General features: G+C 48.0%; 1 protein-coding gene across 1 annotated transcript in view; it reads left to right on the forward strand.

The window, feature by feature from the left end:
* Positions 1-234: 234 nt before the first annotated feature.
* The window catches only part of SLC1A7 (solute carrier family 1 member 7), a 52680-nt gene continuing 33564 nt past the window's right edge, over positions 235-19350 (forward strand). Inside the window, exons 1-2 of the mRNA XM_055586960.1 lie at positions 235-384; positions 8705-8784. Coding sequence (XP_055442935.1) covers positions 250-384; positions 8705-8784 — 215 coding nt within the window. The 5' untranslated portion in view covers positions 235-249. The remainder of the gene's footprint in view (positions 385-8704; positions 8785-19350) is intronic.

The raw sequence follows: 19350 nt of genomic DNA on the forward strand, positions 1-19350 counted from the left end.
CCACGTGGCCTGCTCTAATTTCCCAGGCTCTAATCTGCTCCTAGCTCCTAATGATGCAGCTGGTAATAGGATTGTGGCTTCCCTCTGGGGCAGCCACGCAGGCCATGGCTGTGGGGCTGGCGACTGGCGCTTAGCAACCCCAACCACCTGCCTGCTGAAGAGCCAGAGCCAGAACCAGGACCCTGTGACCGGGCTGGCCTCCCGTGCATGGAATGGTGCTGTGCCCCGGGCCAGCAGGCTGGGCTCGCCATGGTGCTGGGTGCCATCCTGGCACGTGGGAGGGATGTGTGCAAGCGGAATGGACTGCTCATCTTGTCTGTGCTCTCTGTCACCGTGGGCTGCCTCCTTGGCTTCTTCCTGAGGACCCGGCACCTCTCACCCCAGGTCAGCCATGTGGGGCATCATGAGTCCCCATCTCAGAGGGCTGGGTGGGCCTGAGGGATCTGGGGGTCACGTCCCCACTCCATGGCTCCCGGGTGACGTGACAGTGGGTGAGTCACTTTTCTTCTCAGGGCCCAGTTTTCTCATCTGTAAAGTGGAGTGTGATATGCATTGCAGGACAAGCGTGTGAGAGGAAGTGGCTACACACTGGCATCTCCAGGTGAATGAGAGGCAAGGGTGCCTTGTGAGAGTGCCCACAGGCTAAGAGCTGTGGGGGAGGCAAGAATAGAGTCTGTTGTTGTTCAGTCACCAAGTCGTGTCTGACTCTTTGTGACCCCGTGGACTGCAGCACGCCAGGCTTCCCTGTCCCTCACCATCTCCTGGAGTTTGCCCAAATTCTTGTCCGCTGAATCGGTCCATACAGAATGGAGTCTATAAGTGTGTGAAGCAGAGAACACCTCCTAAAGCAGTTCATCGGCATTCTAGGCAGAGTGGTGAGACAGAGGGGCGTGGAAGATTTGTGAGGGGGGGAGCAGAGCAAACTATTCACAGCAGCTGGAATGGACACTGTGAGGCTGGGGCTGGAGCACAAAGGCCATCAGGCTTCTGGATCCCATCATCCAGTGTCAACGTGGAGCAACGTCAAGGAGCTCTGAGCAGGACGGTGACATGGTCAGCCCTGAGCTAGGAGACATCCCCTTGGGGTAGTGGTAGAACTGGCAGGGGGCAATGAGGGGATAAGAGTGGGGATGGACGGAGCAGATATGAGAACTGCTTCCCAAAGAAGAAGCTCCAGGATGTGGTGGCTGATTGAATGTGGGGCTGGGGGACAGGAAGATAAGGTAGGCCCTCAGGGCTCTGGCCTGTGTTACAGCAAGGGTGATGACGACTTGCTTGAGGAAGGGCCCTTTTCTCATTAGCACCCAGCTCCTGTGGAAGAGGGAGGGACTCTCATGGTGCTGAAGGAAAAACTATCATGATGCTGTTAAAATGGTATGGAGGACTTTATTCAGCATTATTATGATAGGTGTCAAGACCATGGCAGTAGGGGAGAATGCTCAGGCGCAACTCCAAATACAACAACGGCAGCTGGGGATTTACAGCTGACGAGCACAGTGCAGAACAGATAATTATTAAGAAGAGACATCAAGGGTAGGGTAAGGGGATTCTTGCTAAACCCACTAACAAGATGCTTGCTGAAGGCAGAGTTGGGGGCTTCTCACTAAATTGACTTAGCAGGATTTTTGCTACAAATAGGTGAAGCAGGATGAAGAAATGGCCCAAGGATGAGGCTCAGTTGAAAAGAGGACTCAGAATAACCTGTCTAAAGTTTGGTCAAGGAGAGAGTTTTTGTCAATGGGTTTCTGGAAGATTCCCTAACTCATAGAATTCCTCTCTCTGCAGTTCAGTGATATCTAATATGATCTCTACAACTGGGGCTCAAGGCATCAGATTTCATCACCCAGGAGAAGGAAAACACCCCTCTCCGGGAATCGAGCGCACTATTATGACAGTGACACTGTAAACTGCTATCAGTTATTTAGGGAGAAGCATGGACTCTGGAGGCAGAGCAGCTCCGAACTTGGACTCTACTAGTAAAGACTGTGTGGCTGTAGGCTAAATCCTGTCTCCTTTCTGAAGCTCAGTTTCCTTATCTGCAAAATGGAGGGGGTGGGACTATATGTCTGCTAGAATTGCTGGGGGAGAAGGCAATGGCACCCCTCTCCAGGACTCTTGCCTGGAAAATCCCATGGACGGAGGAGCCTGGAAGGCTGCAGTCCATGGGCTTGCTGAGGGTCGGACACAACTGAGAGACTTCCCTTTCACTTTTCACTTTCATGCATTGGAGAAGGAAATGGCAACCCACTCCAGTGTTCTTGCCTGGAGAATCCCAGGGATGGGGGAGCCTGGTGGGCTGCCGTCTACGGGGTTGCACAGAATCGGACACGACTGAAGCGACTTAGCAGCAGAATTGCCGGAAGGGGTAAACAGGGAGTCATCAGTGACCAGATGCAGTGGGTGCTTAGTGAGCGTTACTTCACTCCTCCTTCCCTTACTTACGAGTCCAGGTCCTACCAAGAACTACCTCATATATCCCGAATCTGATAGAAATTCTTCCAGACCTGCTTACATCTGAAATTACACTCTCCTCCCACACTCACCCCAGGCTCATCCCTCCACTGGAGCCCAGCCACTGGCAGTCTTGCTTCAGAATCATTTGTAAAGAATCTATTTCTCCCATCAAACTTTGACTTGTTGACTATCACATGGGCTTTCTTGATCCAAAATGCGAGCCTAGCTAAGTGTCACAGAGAGAACACTCAACTAATTGCTGAATTAAACTGGCAATGGCACAATCTGCAAGCCACTTTAATTTTCTTCAGCAACTAAAATATATCTCTTGCAGGAAGATTATTTTGTGAAAACAAATTGGAATGCCTATTATTAAAAGCCAGACTCAGCTGGGGCCTCCTTTGCCAAAGCTGCCTTCCCCATCTGTTTGGAAATGCAAACGTGTTCCGGTCTGGATTAACCTGCCAGATAAACTGAAGGAAGGATGTGGAGTCTTAGAACAATTATTTTGCAGGAACTGGCTTTCTCAGCATCTTACTTTGAAATCCAGGAGTTGTTTGTTTGATCTCTGCCTGTGACTCAGAAACCAAACCCTTCTTATTTTGTAAGCTTATGCAACAAGGCAAAAATCATAAACAATACGCAAAAGGATAGAATGTCCTATTTGTGAAAAGAACTTACAAAATCACAAGATTTATCTTTGGAAATGGGTATCTTGTTTAAAAATATAGATCATTTTGAGAGTTCCAGTTAAACCATGGTGAATTTGTAACTGTACCCATTTTTCTTTCCTTTCTGGGATACCACTAAAACTGTAACAATGGGACTGTTTAAAGATATAAGTTCCCAAAAACAAAGGTGATACAAAAGGAGACACTGAAAAAAGAAGTTGAGGAATTATAATACATTAGATGAGAAGTGGATGGAGCTGAATGCTCTCATTTAGTAGAGCACAGAAAGCTGAACTCTTGTGTCTGTAGAAGCAGATACCACTTGAGCTTGTCTTGGAAAACTTCAGAAGGGCTCAGGACTTGAAAACACAGGGTGTTGCAGGAGGCAAGGGTCAGGCATGCTGCTGAGATCGGGGATGCTGGCTAGGATTTTGTAATGGAGCAGTTAAACCCCTAGGTCCCTTCCAGTTCATGTAATCAGGGGATTCCTCATCTACTGTCTCCATCCCCCTGCTTGACACAAGGAACCAGAGAAGCTTGACTAAGAGATGTTAGGCCCACCTGTAAGTGTTGGGAGAGGGGAGGTGATGAGGCGCATGCTTCAAGAGAATTAGTGAACAAACATCTGCATCTCGAGCGTGGGCTCCATCTATGACTGCTGTCAGCTGGGCTTAGGCACAGCCACACCTCCACCTAGCCAGAAGTAGAAAGGGACTTCTCAGTGAAGCCTCAGAGGAAAGACCTCCAAATTCTGCTGTGAAGGAGAATCCTCCCCCCAGTGAAAACACCAGATCCTCACCCATCAGTCTTCCTTGAGGAGCCTCCAGTTGACAAGTTCCACTCATTCATACAGAAGTTTAGTGCTTCACACTTACACATAAGCAGAAGGTGAATTCAAACCTGCTAATGTGGAAGATAGTGAGACCAAACAAATAGCACTGAGGGCATGGGCAATGCTGGGAGTAGAAGAACATTTTCTAATCTTTTCTTAAGTTCTTCAGGTATATGAGAGAAGATCTAGTGACTATAAAGCAGAACAGCATGCAAAAGGAAGGAATAATTCAATAATAAGAAAGAGATTTTGGAAATTAAAAGTAGATGAGCCACAATAAAAATGTCAATAGCTGAGATAAAGCTGCAGAAATCTCCCAGAAAGTAAAACAAAAAGAGAAGAAAATAGAAAAAGAATATATAAGGAAATGAGAATGTCCAACAATCAACTTACTAATAAAAGTTTTAAAAAGAGCTAACAGAAAAAAGTGGAGAGAAAAATTTCACAAAGAAAACAAGACTATTTCTCAGAAGTGAAAGGTATAAGCACAGTACCATGAATTTTTTTTAAAAAGAAGAGAAGCTCATCCCATGGTCTATTACCATGAAAATTACCAAAAAAGCTAGAGATAAATAAACAATCCTAAAATGGTTCTGAGAGAATAAAACAGGTCTAATGTAAAGAATGGGCTTCTTAGGTGGAGTTAGTAGGCATGCAGTAGGCATAAGAGACATGGGTTCGATCCCTGGGTCGGGAAGATCTCAAGGAGGAGGGCATGGCAACCCACTCCAGTATTCTTGCCTGGAGAATCCCATGGACAGAGGGCCCTGGCGGGCTACAGTTCATAGGGTCACACAGAGTTGGACACAACTGAAGCAACTTAGCACACACACACCTATGGTGCAAAGAATAGGAAGTAAGAATGGCTTCAAACATCTTAAGTGATGCTGGAATCTAGAAGACAAAAAGGAAATGCCTTTGAAATTTGGTGGGGAAATTCTTTCAAGCCAGGACTCTTATATAAAGCCAATCTATTATCAGAGGTAAAGGTACAATAGAGGCATTTTTACTATGTAAGGGGCTTCCCAGGTGGCGCTAGTGGTAAAGAACCCACCTGCCAATGCAGGAGACATAAGAGACACAGGTTTGATCCCTGGGTTGGGAAAATCCCCTAGAGAAGGAAATGGCAACCCACTCCTACTCTTGCCTGGAAAGCCCCATGGACAGAGGAGCCTGGCAGGATACAGTCCATGGGGTCACAAAGAGATGGACATGACTTAGCAACTAAACAACTATGTAAGACTCAGAAGTTTCTCTCCCATTTGCCCTTACTGAGGAATCTACCAAAGGAGATGCTCCAGCAAAACAAGGAGGCAAACCAAGAAGAAAAGGGATCCAGGAAAGAAGGGATCCTAGACAGGACAAAGTCCCAAAGAAGAGACCCGTGACAACCACTGCCCTAGACAGTAGTCTACGCAGCCTGGAAAAAGAGGATGGAGAGCTTTTGGACTGAGATCCCAGGAGCCTAAAAAGGGACCCACATGTTTGAGGATATAGGAAATACTATTGTTAGGCATTTTAAAAGAGATGTTAAAGCATTTTGAAGAAACTAATGAATGGTTCACAGAAAACAAGGTAAATGAAAAATCAGTCAGTTATTAATTTTAGGAAATAAATGAAGATTGTACAAAAAGGAGCCATGGTTGGTTCAACGTGAGCAATATGTTGTGATCAAAATTTTTAGATCTTGGCAATTAGTTTAACCAAAAAATGATATAATGGTGAAATGATAGGAGGGAAAAGGGAGTAGGAACTAAGCCCTCATCTGTCATGGCAGGGAAGTTAATAGATGTCAAAAAGATATATCTGGAAATAGCATTATAACCATATTATTTACAAATAACAATACTAAAGGAGAAACGGCTAGAGCAGTTGAGGATGGTCACTCCTGGGAAGTTGGGGTTGAGGATAAAAGTGCACGAGGAACAGCTGTTTTTCATCATTATGTGGTGTGTTTCTTCAGTTGTGATCCCATTGACTGTAGACTGCCAGGCTCCTCTGTCCATGGGGATTCTCCAGGTAAGAGTATTGGAGTGAGTAGCCATGCCCTCTTCTGGAGGATCTTCCAGACCTGGAGATCAAACCTGAGTATCTTATGTCTCATTATAGTGCTATCTAAAGTAAAGAATATATCAGAGATGGGAATATCAAACTACTTTACCTGCCTCCTGAGAAACCTGTGTGCAGGTCAAGCAGCAACAGAACCGGACGTGGAACAACAGACTGGCTCAAAATTGGGAAAGGAGTACATCAAGGCTGTATATTGTCACCCTGCTTATTTAACTTACATGCAGAGTACATTGTGTGAAATGCTGGGCTGGATGAAGCACAAGCTGGAATCCAGACTGCAGGGAGAAATATCAATAACCTCAGATATGCAGATTACACCACCCTAATGGCAGAAAGTGAAGAGGAACTAAAGAACCTCTTGATGAAGGCGAAAGAGGAGAGTGAAAAGCTGCCTTAAAACTCAACATTCAAAAAACAAAGATCATGGCACATGGTCCCATCACTTCATTGCAAATAGATGGGAAAACAATGGAAAGAGTGACAGACTTTATCTCCCTGGACTCTAAAATCACTGCAGCTGGTGACTGTAGCCATGAAATTAAAAGATGCTTGCTGCTTGGAAGAAAAGCTATGACCAGCCTAGACAGCTTGTTAAAAAGCAGAAACTTTAGTTTGCCAACAAAAGTTCATCTAGTCAAAGCTATGGTTTTTCAAGTAGTCATGTATGGATATGCGAGTTGGACCATAAAGAAGGCTGAGCTACAAATAATTGATGCTTTTGAACTGTGGTGTTAGACAGTTCTCTAGACTTCCTTGGGCTGCAAGGAGATCCAACCAGTCCATCCTAAAGGAGATCAGTCCTGGGTGTTCATTGGAAGGACTGATGTTGAAGCTGAAACTCCAATACTTTGGCCACCTGATGCGAAGAACTGACTCATTAGAAAAGACCCTGATGCTGGGAAAGATTGAAGGCAGGAGGAGAGGCGGGTAACAGAAGACGAGATGGTGGGGTGGCATCACTGACACAATGGACTTGAGTTTGAGCAAGCTCAGGGAGATGGAGAAGGACAGAGAAGCCTGGCATGCTGCAGTCCATGGTGTTGCAAAGATTTGGACATGACTGAGCAACTGAACAACAATATACATGGATTAAAATTAATTCAAAAGACAAAGTCATAATGGGTATATACTTAAAAGTAGATTTTGGAGTGTTTTGGAAATGGTAGTGGAAGGGGACTGGGAGGCCCTATTTCTGTCCTGCACTGTTGCTAACTCACTCTGTGGGCAAATCACCTCCCTCTCCTGGCTCAGCTTCCTCATCTATAAAATGAGTCAGCGGCTGGACTAGAAGATCTTTAAAACCCCTTCTCAGCACCAACATTCTATAATTTGGGGCTTTTCAAAGTATCAGACCAGTAACCAAAGCTATGTTTGGCTTTGGGTTTACAAAAAAATATTTATAAGTACAAAAATTTAAGTCATATGGTGTTTGTTTGAAAGTCTTGTACTGGCCTCACCCACAAGCTTACCCTCTGAGGAAAGTGGACTCAAACTAGCATTGCCAGAAATAACAAAATTGAATTAAATTAAATTTAAAAAGAACACATCCAGTTAAATTCGAATTTCAGATAAACAACAAATAAAGGAATTCCTTGGTGGTCCAGTGGTTAAGCCTCTGTGTTTCTAGTGCTGGGGGCACAGGTTTGATCCCTGGTTGGGGAAAAAGAACCCGCAAGCTGTGTGGCTGGGGCCAAACAAACAAACGAAAGCAAAAAATCACCTACAAATAATTTTTGGTTTAAGTAAAGAACAAATATTTGTTGTTTATCTGAAATTCAAACTTAACTGGCCCTCAGGGCACCTTCCTCTTCAGTTATCATGTTCCAGTTATGTGACCAGTTACTCTGGAGACAGCAGATTGGGCAAGGACCTGGTGCTCTAATCCAAGGGCCCCCAGATAGGGGGAAACCAGCAGGTTATGAGGAAGCTGTTTCTAAGAACTGTGCCCAGGAAGGGCTCTTTAATATGGAGAGTGGGGTGTCACCAACCAATCCAATTCTCTCTCTTTCAGCATTTTAAATGTGAGCCCTCCTTCAAAGGGCTGGTAAGCATTCATGAAAGTGTGGGGTGAGGGGACCCAGGACAGAAGGGAAACTGACTCAAGAATGCTGTGGTCTGTTTATGAGTCAGTGTTCTCATAAAGTAGATCGACAACTTCTCTGGTGCAGAAACTGTGCCTCATTCACTCTTGAGTGCCCAGTATGAAGTCTGGCACAGTATGGGCTGAATGAATGTGTGACCAGTATGCAACCCTGCCCCCTTGCCACATATCATCATTTCAGACAGATTTGTAGCAAGGCTAGGAGTGTACAGAGTTGGGGGAGAGAGATTTAATGTGATTACTAACCCTTTTCTCATCCAGGCTCTCTGCCAAGTGCTCTATGTGCATCCTCTCATTTAAGCCTCCCAGTGGCCCTATGAAATGGTTATGACCCTCATGTTACAGATGAGAAAAACTCAGAGAGGTTGAGTAACTTGCTTGAAGCCACAAAGCTACTTACAGGGGGTCAAGATTCGAACCCAAGTCTGTTTGGCTCCAGAGCCTGTGTTTTCTGCATGGACTCTGCTGTCCATGTGTTAGACGGGAGAATATGGGTGAAATGGTGCTCTGAAGATTGTAAAATAGCTGTGAAGTCCATATCGTCTGCTCTAACCCCAGCTCCTTCTGTGTTTTCAGGAAATTAGTTACTTCCAGTTCCCGGGAGAGCTCCTGATGAGGATGCTCAAGATGCTGATCCTCCCACTGGTCGTCTCCAGGTGAGGGGCGGGTGTTCCACTGGGAGGGCCGGGTGGGGTTTCCGGGAGAGGCTTCCGTGCAGATTCCCTCTGGGCCCTGCTCCTGCGGCGGGTGTCTGGACTGCAGGCTCTGGATGGCGTGGTTGTCGGATGCTTATGGGAAGTAGGTTGTGGCATGGGCTACTGGAGCCTGGCCCATTCAGTGGCACCCGTTGTTTCAATCCCTTTCAGTGGACACTTTATTGACCTGAGCAAGTGATTTGGAGTCCTAGAAATTGACCTGACTCCAGGGTAGCTCAGGGTTAGGGAGTTCAGGCCCTGTTCCCAAGGAGAGGCTCTAGGTGGTGAATGCAGCGAGGCGTGGGGGAAAGGTGACCTTGGAGACGATCACAAGATGATATCCTGGCTCAGCTGTGTGCTGTACTGGCTGCGGAAACTCGGGCAGGTTGTCAGACTCCTCTGAGCCTCAGTTTCCTCATCTGTAAAATAAGAATAAAAACACCTACTCCAAAAGGTTGCTGTGAGGACCATTGGAGGCTGTCTATTTGCTAAACATTCAAGCACTGAGCACAGGCTTGGAGGGCAGACAGGTGGGAGACGAAGCTGGAGGATGGGTTCTTGATCATGAAAGACCTTGAATGCCAAGTTAAAGCATTCAGTTTTTACCCATTAAGGTGAGGGCCAGTGCAAATCCTTGGAGGTCACCTGGTCTCTAACACAGATGTGCTGGTGAGTTTGACCAAGGCCCTGGTCCTCTCTAGGTCTCGAAATTTTCAGCTGTATAATGAGTTGGTGGCTCTAGATGGTGTCCAAGAGCCCTTTAGTCTGAGACCATGGGTTTAGAAGCCTCACCTCCTCGGACTTGTGTGCAGGGAGGGAAGTGGACAAGCCTCTGAATCCTGGATTCAGGTGGCTCCTGGATGTAGGGGGCTCTGTTCCCCTGGGCAGGGTCATTAGCCTTCTCAGCCTCCCTATTGCTGAGGAGGGAGCCAGCTCCTCCTCCTTGCCCCTCTAGGGTGGCAGAGATAATGGTCCCCCATTATCTAAAGGCCAGCTAATGGTGTTTTCTGCTGCCTGTAGGAGGCCTTGCCAAGCTCAGCTCAGCTTCCTGCAGGCAGCATTTGGGTCTCTCAGGAAACCTTCAAGGCTCTGCTAAAAGGCCACTCCCCTCCAGAAGCCTTCCCTGACTCCTCAACCCTCTTCAGTGGCTGCCTCCTCTTCATGCATCTTTTGAGTCATTTGCTGAGTCAGGGAATCTGTCAAGGTTATCGGTAGCCTCCCTATTGCTACATCCAAAGGACACTCTGAGTTCTTGCTCTGCATGACCTGTTCACATTTCACACACTTGATACAATGGTTGGTCACTCCTTCCCTCTCAAAACACTCCTCCCTATGACTTTACTCCTTCTAGCTTTGGCTGCTCTCTGCCCTTTCATCCCAGTTTCATCCCCCTCTAATCAACCTCTGAATGTTGCAATTCCTCAGGACTTTTCTCTTCTGTCCTCATGACTTTAGCATACCACCTATAAGCCCAGCTTATAGATCTCCCTCCCCGACCTCGCTTCTGAGAATTACTCAAACTACCTACCTGACACTGTGTGTGTGTATGTGTGTGCTCAGTCATGTCCGACTCTTTGAGACCCCATGAACTGTAGCCCACCAGGTTCCTCTGTCCATGGAATTTCCCAGGCAAGAATACTGGAGCAGGTTGCCGTTTCCCGCTCCAGGGAATCTTCCTGACCCAGGGATCAAACCCACGTCTCCTGCATTTTCTGTATTGACAAGCAGATTCTCTACCACTGCGCCACCTGGGACATTGCCACTTAATATTTCACAAGGATTTCAATTTAGCATAATCAACATGAGATTTTACCCTGTAAACCCACCCCTTTTCCTGTTTTTTGCTTGTCAGTAAGCAGCAACTCCACCTACCCAGTTATTCAAGCCTCTGTGTTTATTTTCTTCCCCACCCCAGCTCATCCATCAGCGACTCCAGCTGATTCTTCCCCACAACTAGAACCCATCATCATCCCCACCACAGGTGCAGACTCCACTGTGACATCACTGGTCTCCAGGCTTGGGTTTTTGTTGCCCTCCCATCTGTTCTCCACCTGGTGTCCAGAACGGTCTCATGAAAAGCCCATCCGGCCATGCCATTCATTCACCTAAAACCCTTCAATGGCTCCCATGGCATTTAGTATAAACTTCAGATCCTTAACCTAACTAGGAGGCCCTTCAGGGTCCTCCCAGCCTGTGCTCCACCTCGTATCGTGCCTCACTCACTCCAGCATCCTGGCCTCTTAGTTCTGTAAGCAAACCAAACCCTCCGCATCTCAGGGTCTCCACACATCTCAGGGCCTCCCTTCTGCCTGGAGCCTGCTTCCCCAGCACTTTTCATGTCTTCCCCTTTCTCTTCCTTTAGATCTCAACTTCCATGTCCCTGCCTTAGAAAGGCCCTCCCCAGCCATCCTCCTTCACTACCACCTTCACTCTCCCCCATCATGCTCTCTTCCTTTTCTTGCTTAGCACTTACTATGTATTATTATTCTATATGTATTTCATTGTTAACTTGTTTGTCTTCCACTGGACTATACTTTCTGTGAAGGCAGAGGCAATATTCTGTTGAGGTTCCACCCAGGAACTTGTCAAATGCCTGGCGCGCTGTAAGTGCTTATTAATACTTGCTGAGTGGATTAATGAGTTCAACAATTGCACTTTCTGGCATGTGGCCCTGTACCGAGTGCTGTAGATGCAGAGATGAATGAGGTTCTGTTCACGAGGAGCTCACAGGCTGTGAGGGGGACCGATGAGGAAATAGACAATTACACGACAGCCAAATAAACATGCTGCCGGAGGAACACAGGACTCTGTTTTTTTGTTTCCTTTTCCCCAGTTGTATAGCAATATTAAGGCACCCCACTCCGGTACTCTTGCCTGGAAAATCCCATGGATGGAGGAGCCTGGAAGGCTGCAGTCCATGGGGTCGCTGAGGGTCGAACATGACTGAGCGACTTCACTTTCACTTTTCACTTTCATGCATTGGAGAAGGAAATGGCAACCCACTCCTGTGTTCTTGCCTGGAGAATCCCAGGGATGGGGAAGCCTGGTGGGCTGCCGTCTATGGGGTCACGCAGAGTCGGACACGACTGAAGTGACTTAGCAATAGCAATAACGTCACCCTTTGCTGTTGACCTTACTCACTGCCAGGGTGTGGCCTCTTACTCATAACAGAAACACTTCAAATGAAGTGGCCCTTGCATGGGCCCTGGAGTCAGGCAGATCTACCTGGGTTCACATCCTGGCTCTGCCATTTCCTAGCTGTGTGACTTTGGGCAAGTTATTTAACTAAAAAAAAAAAAATCCTGAAGTCAGAATCAAAGGCCTGGGTCCTAGCCCAGCTTCTGCCACAAATCACTATGCGATCTTGGGGCAGGTAGGTTTACCTGGGCCTCAGTTTACCCAGGCTACCCAGTGATTTCAAGCCCATCCAGCTCTCTGAGTCCTGGCTCTCAAAGGCTCTCACTCCACCAGATTCAAGTGCTTTCTCTTGGCTGAAAATGGAATGTGGTATTAACTTGAGAAAAGCCAGTGCGTGTTTATGTTTCATGTGTTTATATTATACAGTTTGGGCTGGTGCAGAGCAACCATGACACTGAAAAATGAAAGTGCTTTAAAACTTTCCTTTTAAGAGAGAATTAAACTTTCTTGGGGGAAAATGACACAGTTCTGAGCCCCTACCTGCTCCATCCCTGAGCCTGTCTTCCTTTAGCTTCAACTGGTCTGTAATCCATCTGTCCATCCATCACCCATGGTTCCCTGAGCTCTTGCTCTCGGCCAGCCCAGGGCCAGGCATTTCTGTCCTCAAGGAGCAGCCATCCTGGTTTGGGGATTGTCACTCAGGACAGAGCAAAATCACCAAAGTTGTCTTGAAAGTTTAACTGTCAGGCCTCATCCCCGGCTTGCTGAACCAGAACTGCCAAAGGGCCCAAAAAGGTTTGTTTTAAAAGTTCCACAAGTGTTCTAATGGTTTGAAAAGAAACCCTGATGACTTGGGATCAGAACTTCTGGCTGAATAGCTAAAGAGCCTGGCTTGAGGGCTTTCTTCAGTTCCCGGGCCTCCAAGCTGTACCCCCAGGAGACAGAGGCTTCCTGACATGTAAATTGCTCCAGGGCAGTGCAAGGATACACATCAAGGCACATTTGCTTCAATTCCAGTAATCTGCAAGTCGGGCTCCCAAAGCCTGGCACCCATTCCCCTCTTCCTGGAGAATCTGCCTCCCTTCCCTACACCAAGCCCCTGGCCTCAGGCTGGTCCCCTTGTTAGATTCCAAGCATGCCACATACCACCTCTGCTCAGGCTGCTCCCCTCCCACGAATGCCCTCTTCACCTCTTAATTAAGTCCCCCTCTATGTACACAAGGGCATGGATCACTAGGGGTCACCTTGGGGTGTGTCCACCTGTTTTCTGTCTGCATACCTTCCATCTCTCTACCCCTTCAAGACCAGCCAGAAATCCTAGGCTCCTTGTCTTTAAAAGTCATCTCCACTCACGCCCTGTTCCTGGAGTGGGGTTGGGTGGAGGTGCTGCCCAGCTTCTGGTCCTAGTGGCTCATCAAGGAATTTCTTCTGAACACAGACAACATCCTTACCATAAAAAGGATCCTGAAGGATATGAATTTGTCTTTCTCTCAGGGACATCACAGGGTCTGGTACATTGTATGTGCCTAAGAAATGCTTTTTAAATGAACAAAGAGCAGTGGAAGGAAGTTGAGGCAGAATTCAGGCAAGGTTTATGACCAACATTTGAACTGACCCTTGGACAATGATTCAGAGTTATCTTTTTAAAATGGTTTGCACTTTTAAAAGTTACATAAGCAAATTACAAACACTGTGGATAACAACAAAAAATCCTATCATTCCACATCCCTAATTCTGCCCCTATTCTTTTTCCTGAGAATGTTTGTTCTTGTCTTTCTTAATAGTGAATTCACCAGGCCCAGGGTGTGGTCCTTGGCTTACTGATTCAGAAACTCAACCTCATCTGAGCCCCTGAACTGGTCATGCCTGTCCTCTGATACCTGCAAGAAGCAACCAAATAAACCAAATGTCAATTTGTTCATCCACAGGGATAAATACAATTGCTAAGGAGGACAAATGCACACAGCCTCTGGCCAGAGCATTTCTCCCTATAGGCTCATTACTTGGGGACCTCACTGGTTAAATGTTTGCTGGCAGGACAATTATTTAACGGTACAACCAGCATGTGTCTAGGTTTGCCATTTTTAGTCTTCAGGGCCCAGGTGGTGGAGTTCCATCCTACATGCATTTAAATTTAGTGAATTCAATTACATGTGGTATGAAAAAGAGAGAAAATAATTTAAAGGAGACAAATGGCTTCCCCCATTCAAAGAGCTGGGTGCCTGTACCGTGGGGGAGCTGGGTCCGCTTCAGTCTAAGCCAGTCTCAGTTCCCACGTGTCTTGTAGAGTGAGCATCTCCCCACATGGCTGCGGTGATTCTAGGCCATGAAGAGAGGATTGTATGGTTTCTTTTTCACATCATGGCCTCCAAGTGAATTCTGTCTGCTTCAGCTGGTGATCACCTGAAGAAACAACAACCTAAAACTGGGAGGAAAACTGTCTTGAATGAAAGTATATGCCTCCGGAACTTTATGAACAATTTAAGGGATCTTCAAGGGCAAATTTAATTATGAATGGTTTTTGCTCTATGTACTGACTTGAGGACTGAATATGCACAAGCAGGAAGCCCATTTTCTTCCTTTTGAGGCCTGTACCCATTGGCCAAGATCAGCTTATAAGTATTAGTAGGTAAAAAGAGAACTGGAACAGCTGATCTTGCCACTAGTCTTGTTGCTCTGGCTCCTTCCACATAGTGTTACTGTTGAGCACAGGTCCTGTACAGATTGGTTCAAGCCTAAACATGGCCCTTTGCAGGTACATGTACCTGCTCAAGCCACAGGGATACTCAGTTCTGGCTCCTGGGTCATACCAGAGAGTTCAATCGCGGTTCTTCAAAACTTCAGTCATGCTCTGAGATTAGCTCACTGCGGTTGAGCCCTCAGTCCATTCTCCCCCATGATGAGTTAGCCCTGGAGGTCTTTAGTGCTGACAGACCTCGGTCATGGACGCCCTAGTAAACCCTGATTCTAACTTCAATTACAAGAAACAGGGGTTGGGGTCTTAGTCTCTTTTTTCTCGGAAGGCCCCTGAGACTCGTGCAAATTAGTGCCCCTTTCCATAACTCGGCAGATCTTAAGGTCTCAAGGAGGGGCACTCCCACCAAACTGCAAGTCTCTCTCTTCCCCAACACCATGTGTGCCTTCTTGCCTTACAATTGCCGCTTAAAAAATTCTTCTAAAAACGAACTCAACTGCAAGGAACACAGAAGCCTCAGACAAAATTTAGAAAGCTCTGCCTCATGTTACACTGGCATAGGAACTAGTAGTCTGATGGTTAGGACCTGCCATGGCATTGTACTTGGACGGTGCTAAGGACCCTACCACTCTCTGCTGTCTTCTCTGTGCTCCATTGCTGACTGATTCCATGCTAATTACACCTTCTTTCATTAGAAAAGTAAAGCCTTTGGAGCCTTCCTTTCCCATTCTCTCCCTGTAATATCACTTGTTGCTGCCCTGATCCCTTTCGCTTTACATTTATTATTTAACCCAGTTTACATTTATGATTTAACCCAAAAAATACTGGCAACTTTCTGTTCCTTTATGTTCTTGGAAGATACCTCACTGCTGTGCTGTGCTTAGTCACTCATGTTGGACTCTTTGCGACCCCATGGACTATAGCCTGCCAGGCTCCTCTGTCCATGGGGATTCTCCAGGCAAGAATACTGGAGTGGGTTGCCATGCCCTCCTTCAGGGGATCTTCCCAACCCAGGGATCAAACCCGGTTCTCCTGTATTGCAGGCAGATTCTTCACTGTCTGAGCCATGAAGGAAGCCCTCGGATTTACCCCAACATCTGTTATTCACCACACTCTTCACTTCGACCATAAAATAGACACAATGCTATCTGCAAAGTTACGAAGAAGTTCCCAGCAGGTGCTATGGGGAAGGGGGACCGTTTTGGCCCCAATGAGATTAGACTTTGCTTCTAATATTGGGAGGTCATCTAAGCCTTTCACACATCCCCAGACAAGAGTGATGCAAGGAACCCGGGGTGGGTCAAATCAGCATCTGGATCCAGCTAGGGCCTCCAAATCTCCACTTGTTTTTTTGCCAAACTCTCCTCTCCCCTCATTCTTCAACATCTTCAACCAGGCATCACTCAAGGAAAACTGAATCCATGTGTTTGTGACTCACTGATGCTGAACATGGCAGAATGTCTTGTTAGCTCCACATCGTAGCAGAGGAATCCACGGGTGTGTGGGTTAGCACATGAAGGTGTGCTGTAGGTCTTTACACACGTGTATTGTGTGAGTGTATGTGTGCACATGTATATGTATTGCTTTTCTATTGTAAGAATTTTAGACTGATTTTTCTCAGAATGAGGAAGTCTTGTTTGGCCAAAGAAACTCAACCCTCCCTTCTCCCCCTTCCTGAGGAACTCTAGTTTGGCAGACAACTCCCAAACACCCACGTTCTAACTTACTGGAGATGGTCCTGGGCCAAGCCGCCATTGAAGTCTGGCTTGAGAGCCAGTCTGCAGGGGGCAGTTGCCCGGGGCGTTCCAGGGTAGACAGTCAGTGGGAGGGAGGCAGGAGGAATGGGCAGCCTGCACTTCTGAACTCTGCCCCACAAGCCATGGGGCAACTGTTCTTAGCAGAGCTCTGTTGACCTCTCTGATGGGAGCCCTGGGATCACTCTTTGGCCCTCTTGCCCAGTCAGCTGATCACCTTACTCATCAGGAGGGGAAACAAAGCCCAGCTGTGGGCTACGGGTGGGGTCAGACCATCAGCTTAGTGACTCCAAAAAACTTCCAGATTTTATCACCCATTGCAGACTCCCAGGCTCTTTCCCCCTTCCAGTTAGAGAATTCCTACCTATCCTTCCAGGATCTTTTCAGCAGCCACCTCCTATGGGATTCCCAGGCTGGGCTAGATCCCTGCTCTGGCCTCTCTCAACCCAACCACGCCCCAGGGCTTTGTGATGTCGACTCTGCAGGTCTCTCCACCCACCTGAGGACCACAAACCCTCCTCCTTCCTTTTTAGGAGCCCATGGCATGCAGAGCAAGTGTTCAACATGGGGCATTCTGGGGAACTATGTGAGTCTGGGGAGGTGGGTGAGGTCTTGAAAAAGCTCCTGCTGCTCTCCTCTGTGGACATCCACTGTATGGGGAGGGAAGTTTAGAGCCTGGGGCAGGTGGGCCCAGCTGGACTAGACACTAGCTGCCCCTCTGGTAGAGGGAGGGGAGGCAGGGAACCTGTGTTCCCATATCCTCTGGGTGGGTGCTTTCTCTCCCTCCTAAACATGGTATGGGGGCGCTGGTCAACAGTTATGACGTTGTCCCAGGAAAGCTGTTTCTAATGGTGGACGTGACTACCTGAGACCATAGAGCTGAGTCACAGTTACCTGTGGGAACATTGGCTCCCTCCCCCTGACATTCTTTGCTTCACGGAAAATAGAGGGGTAGGGGACTGGAAACTGGACGGACCCTTACTGCTCTTGGGAATGCAGCCTTCCCAGTGCAAAGTGGTTGAGACTGACATATGGTCAGACATGAGCTCTTGAGGGCTGCAACTGCAGCTCCTCCAAGCTTTTGCTTTTGACCGAGTTCAAGCTTGTTATTTGCAGGTTCCCAATCCATCCCCTTCTTGTGGCTAGGGGCCTGGGAAGAGGAACCTGCAGAAGGCAGGTGGGGACACAGCAACATCCCCTCAGACCCATGTCTGTCTTCTTGCCACCCCTACTCCCCCCTCTCTCACCCCGTCTCCCACACTCTGAGCCCTGAAGTTCGTCCCCACCTTCCCACCCACCCTGGTCCCATGGAATCTACAGTGGAACCAAAGAGGTTTGGTCTGCGTGGCTCCAGGGGGGCAGGGCTGGGCTCAGTGTAGAAATTCTCTTCCCTGGAGGCAGACGTCATACTAATAAGTATAACTAGCTCACAGTGGAGGTAGTGAGTTCTCTGTCCTCTGAGGTATGCAAACAAAGATGATAGAGTAATTCCCACCCTTGGGAAGGGGGTGCTGGAGCCAGAAGACCTAGACCTTAGCCAAGTGGGAGCCTAGGCATCCTGCCTTAGGTCCCAGAAGAAGTTTGGCTTGAGGGTGGGGGTGTGGCCGCGATAGCTGGGAAGTGTAATTCAGTACTAACGTGGCACTTGCTGTCAGCTGCCGGGCCTACGGTCTGCTCAGGGGAAGGAAAAAGACCTGAATACTTGGTAGGGCTGACGGGACTCCCACGGACCCCCGGATGCCTCCATCTTTTGCCTGTTGGGTGAACTGCCTGCAGCTGCACCCAGGGGCCAGCTTAGTAGAGCTTCCCTGACTAGGTCAGCCGAGGCCAGAGCCCAAGGACTTGGCTCCTTCCTGTCTTTAACTTCCCAGGGCAGGATGTTGTGATTGTGGATGTTGTCATGCTGGTAAACCAAATCTACTCACTAGTTCAAATCTACTTACTCACTATGTGATTTGAGCAAGTTGCTTGCACACCTCCTGTGACTAGGAGCTCACTACTTCTCAAGGAGGTCCCTTCCAGGGCAGGACAGCTGTTTCTAGAAAGTTATTCCTGCGGTTGAGCCGAGCTCTGCTTCCCCATGGCTTTTCCCATAGATCCCAGTGCTTCCCAGGTCTGCTCTGCTGTGCTCCACAGCCCCCGCCCTCTAGGCTGGCATCACTGTCCCCCACCACCTACCCCAGCTGCCCACTCTGGGGCACACACCTCCCTCCTTTGTCCCTTTTCCTGTGGGTCTCAACGTCAAGGGCAGGTCTGTAGCCTCTTCGGCAAGCCCTCCAGGCTTCTAGCTACACAGGCTGCCCTTCGGCAGCCTCATTCCCCATTGACTCACCAAGCTGGCAGCAAACAAACCCCCCAAATCCCGCTTCCGCGTGCTGCTGCTGGGGCTCAGCCCTCCTCCACCCCAGTGTTTGTGCTCTCTGGAGTGCTGAAGCCAAGTATGGCTCTGCATGTGTCCGTGTTCATCTTCATCATGTCAGTCTAAACTAGCCTGAGTTCTGCTTAGTTCCAACTCCCTCATCCAGTACATTGGCTGTTCCTCCCAGCTTCCCATCCTCCTCAAATCTGATCCACATGCTGTCAGTGCCCTTGGCCAAGCCATTGATAAAAACAACCGGGAAGGAGAGGGCTAAAGGGAGAGCTCCAAAGCACAGCTCCAGAGGCCCTCCTGGGTTCTCAGCACTCAAAAGAGGGCTCTGCCTGCGATAATCATTCTCACCGTTCTCAGGAGACCCTGTGCCAATACCTCAATGTCACACGGACAAACAGTGCCAGGGGCACTTTGCTAAACCTGGCAAGGGAAACGAGGCTGGTGCTGGTGATTTGTTCTCCAGAACCCACAGTGGGTGCTCATGGTCATCAGAGCTCAGAAGTCACCCCCTATCACAATCTTGTCTAGAATTTCACCCTGGCTTAACACACACACACACACACACACAC

This window comes from Bubalus kerabau, chromosome 6 (assembly GCF_029407905.1).
Source record: "Bubalus kerabau isolate K-KA32 ecotype Philippines breed swamp buffalo chromosome 6, PCC_UOA_SB_1v2, whole genome shotgun sequence".
Classification (NCBI taxonomy): Eukaryota; Metazoa; Chordata; class Mammalia; order Artiodactyla; family Bovidae; genus Bubalus; species Bubalus kerabau.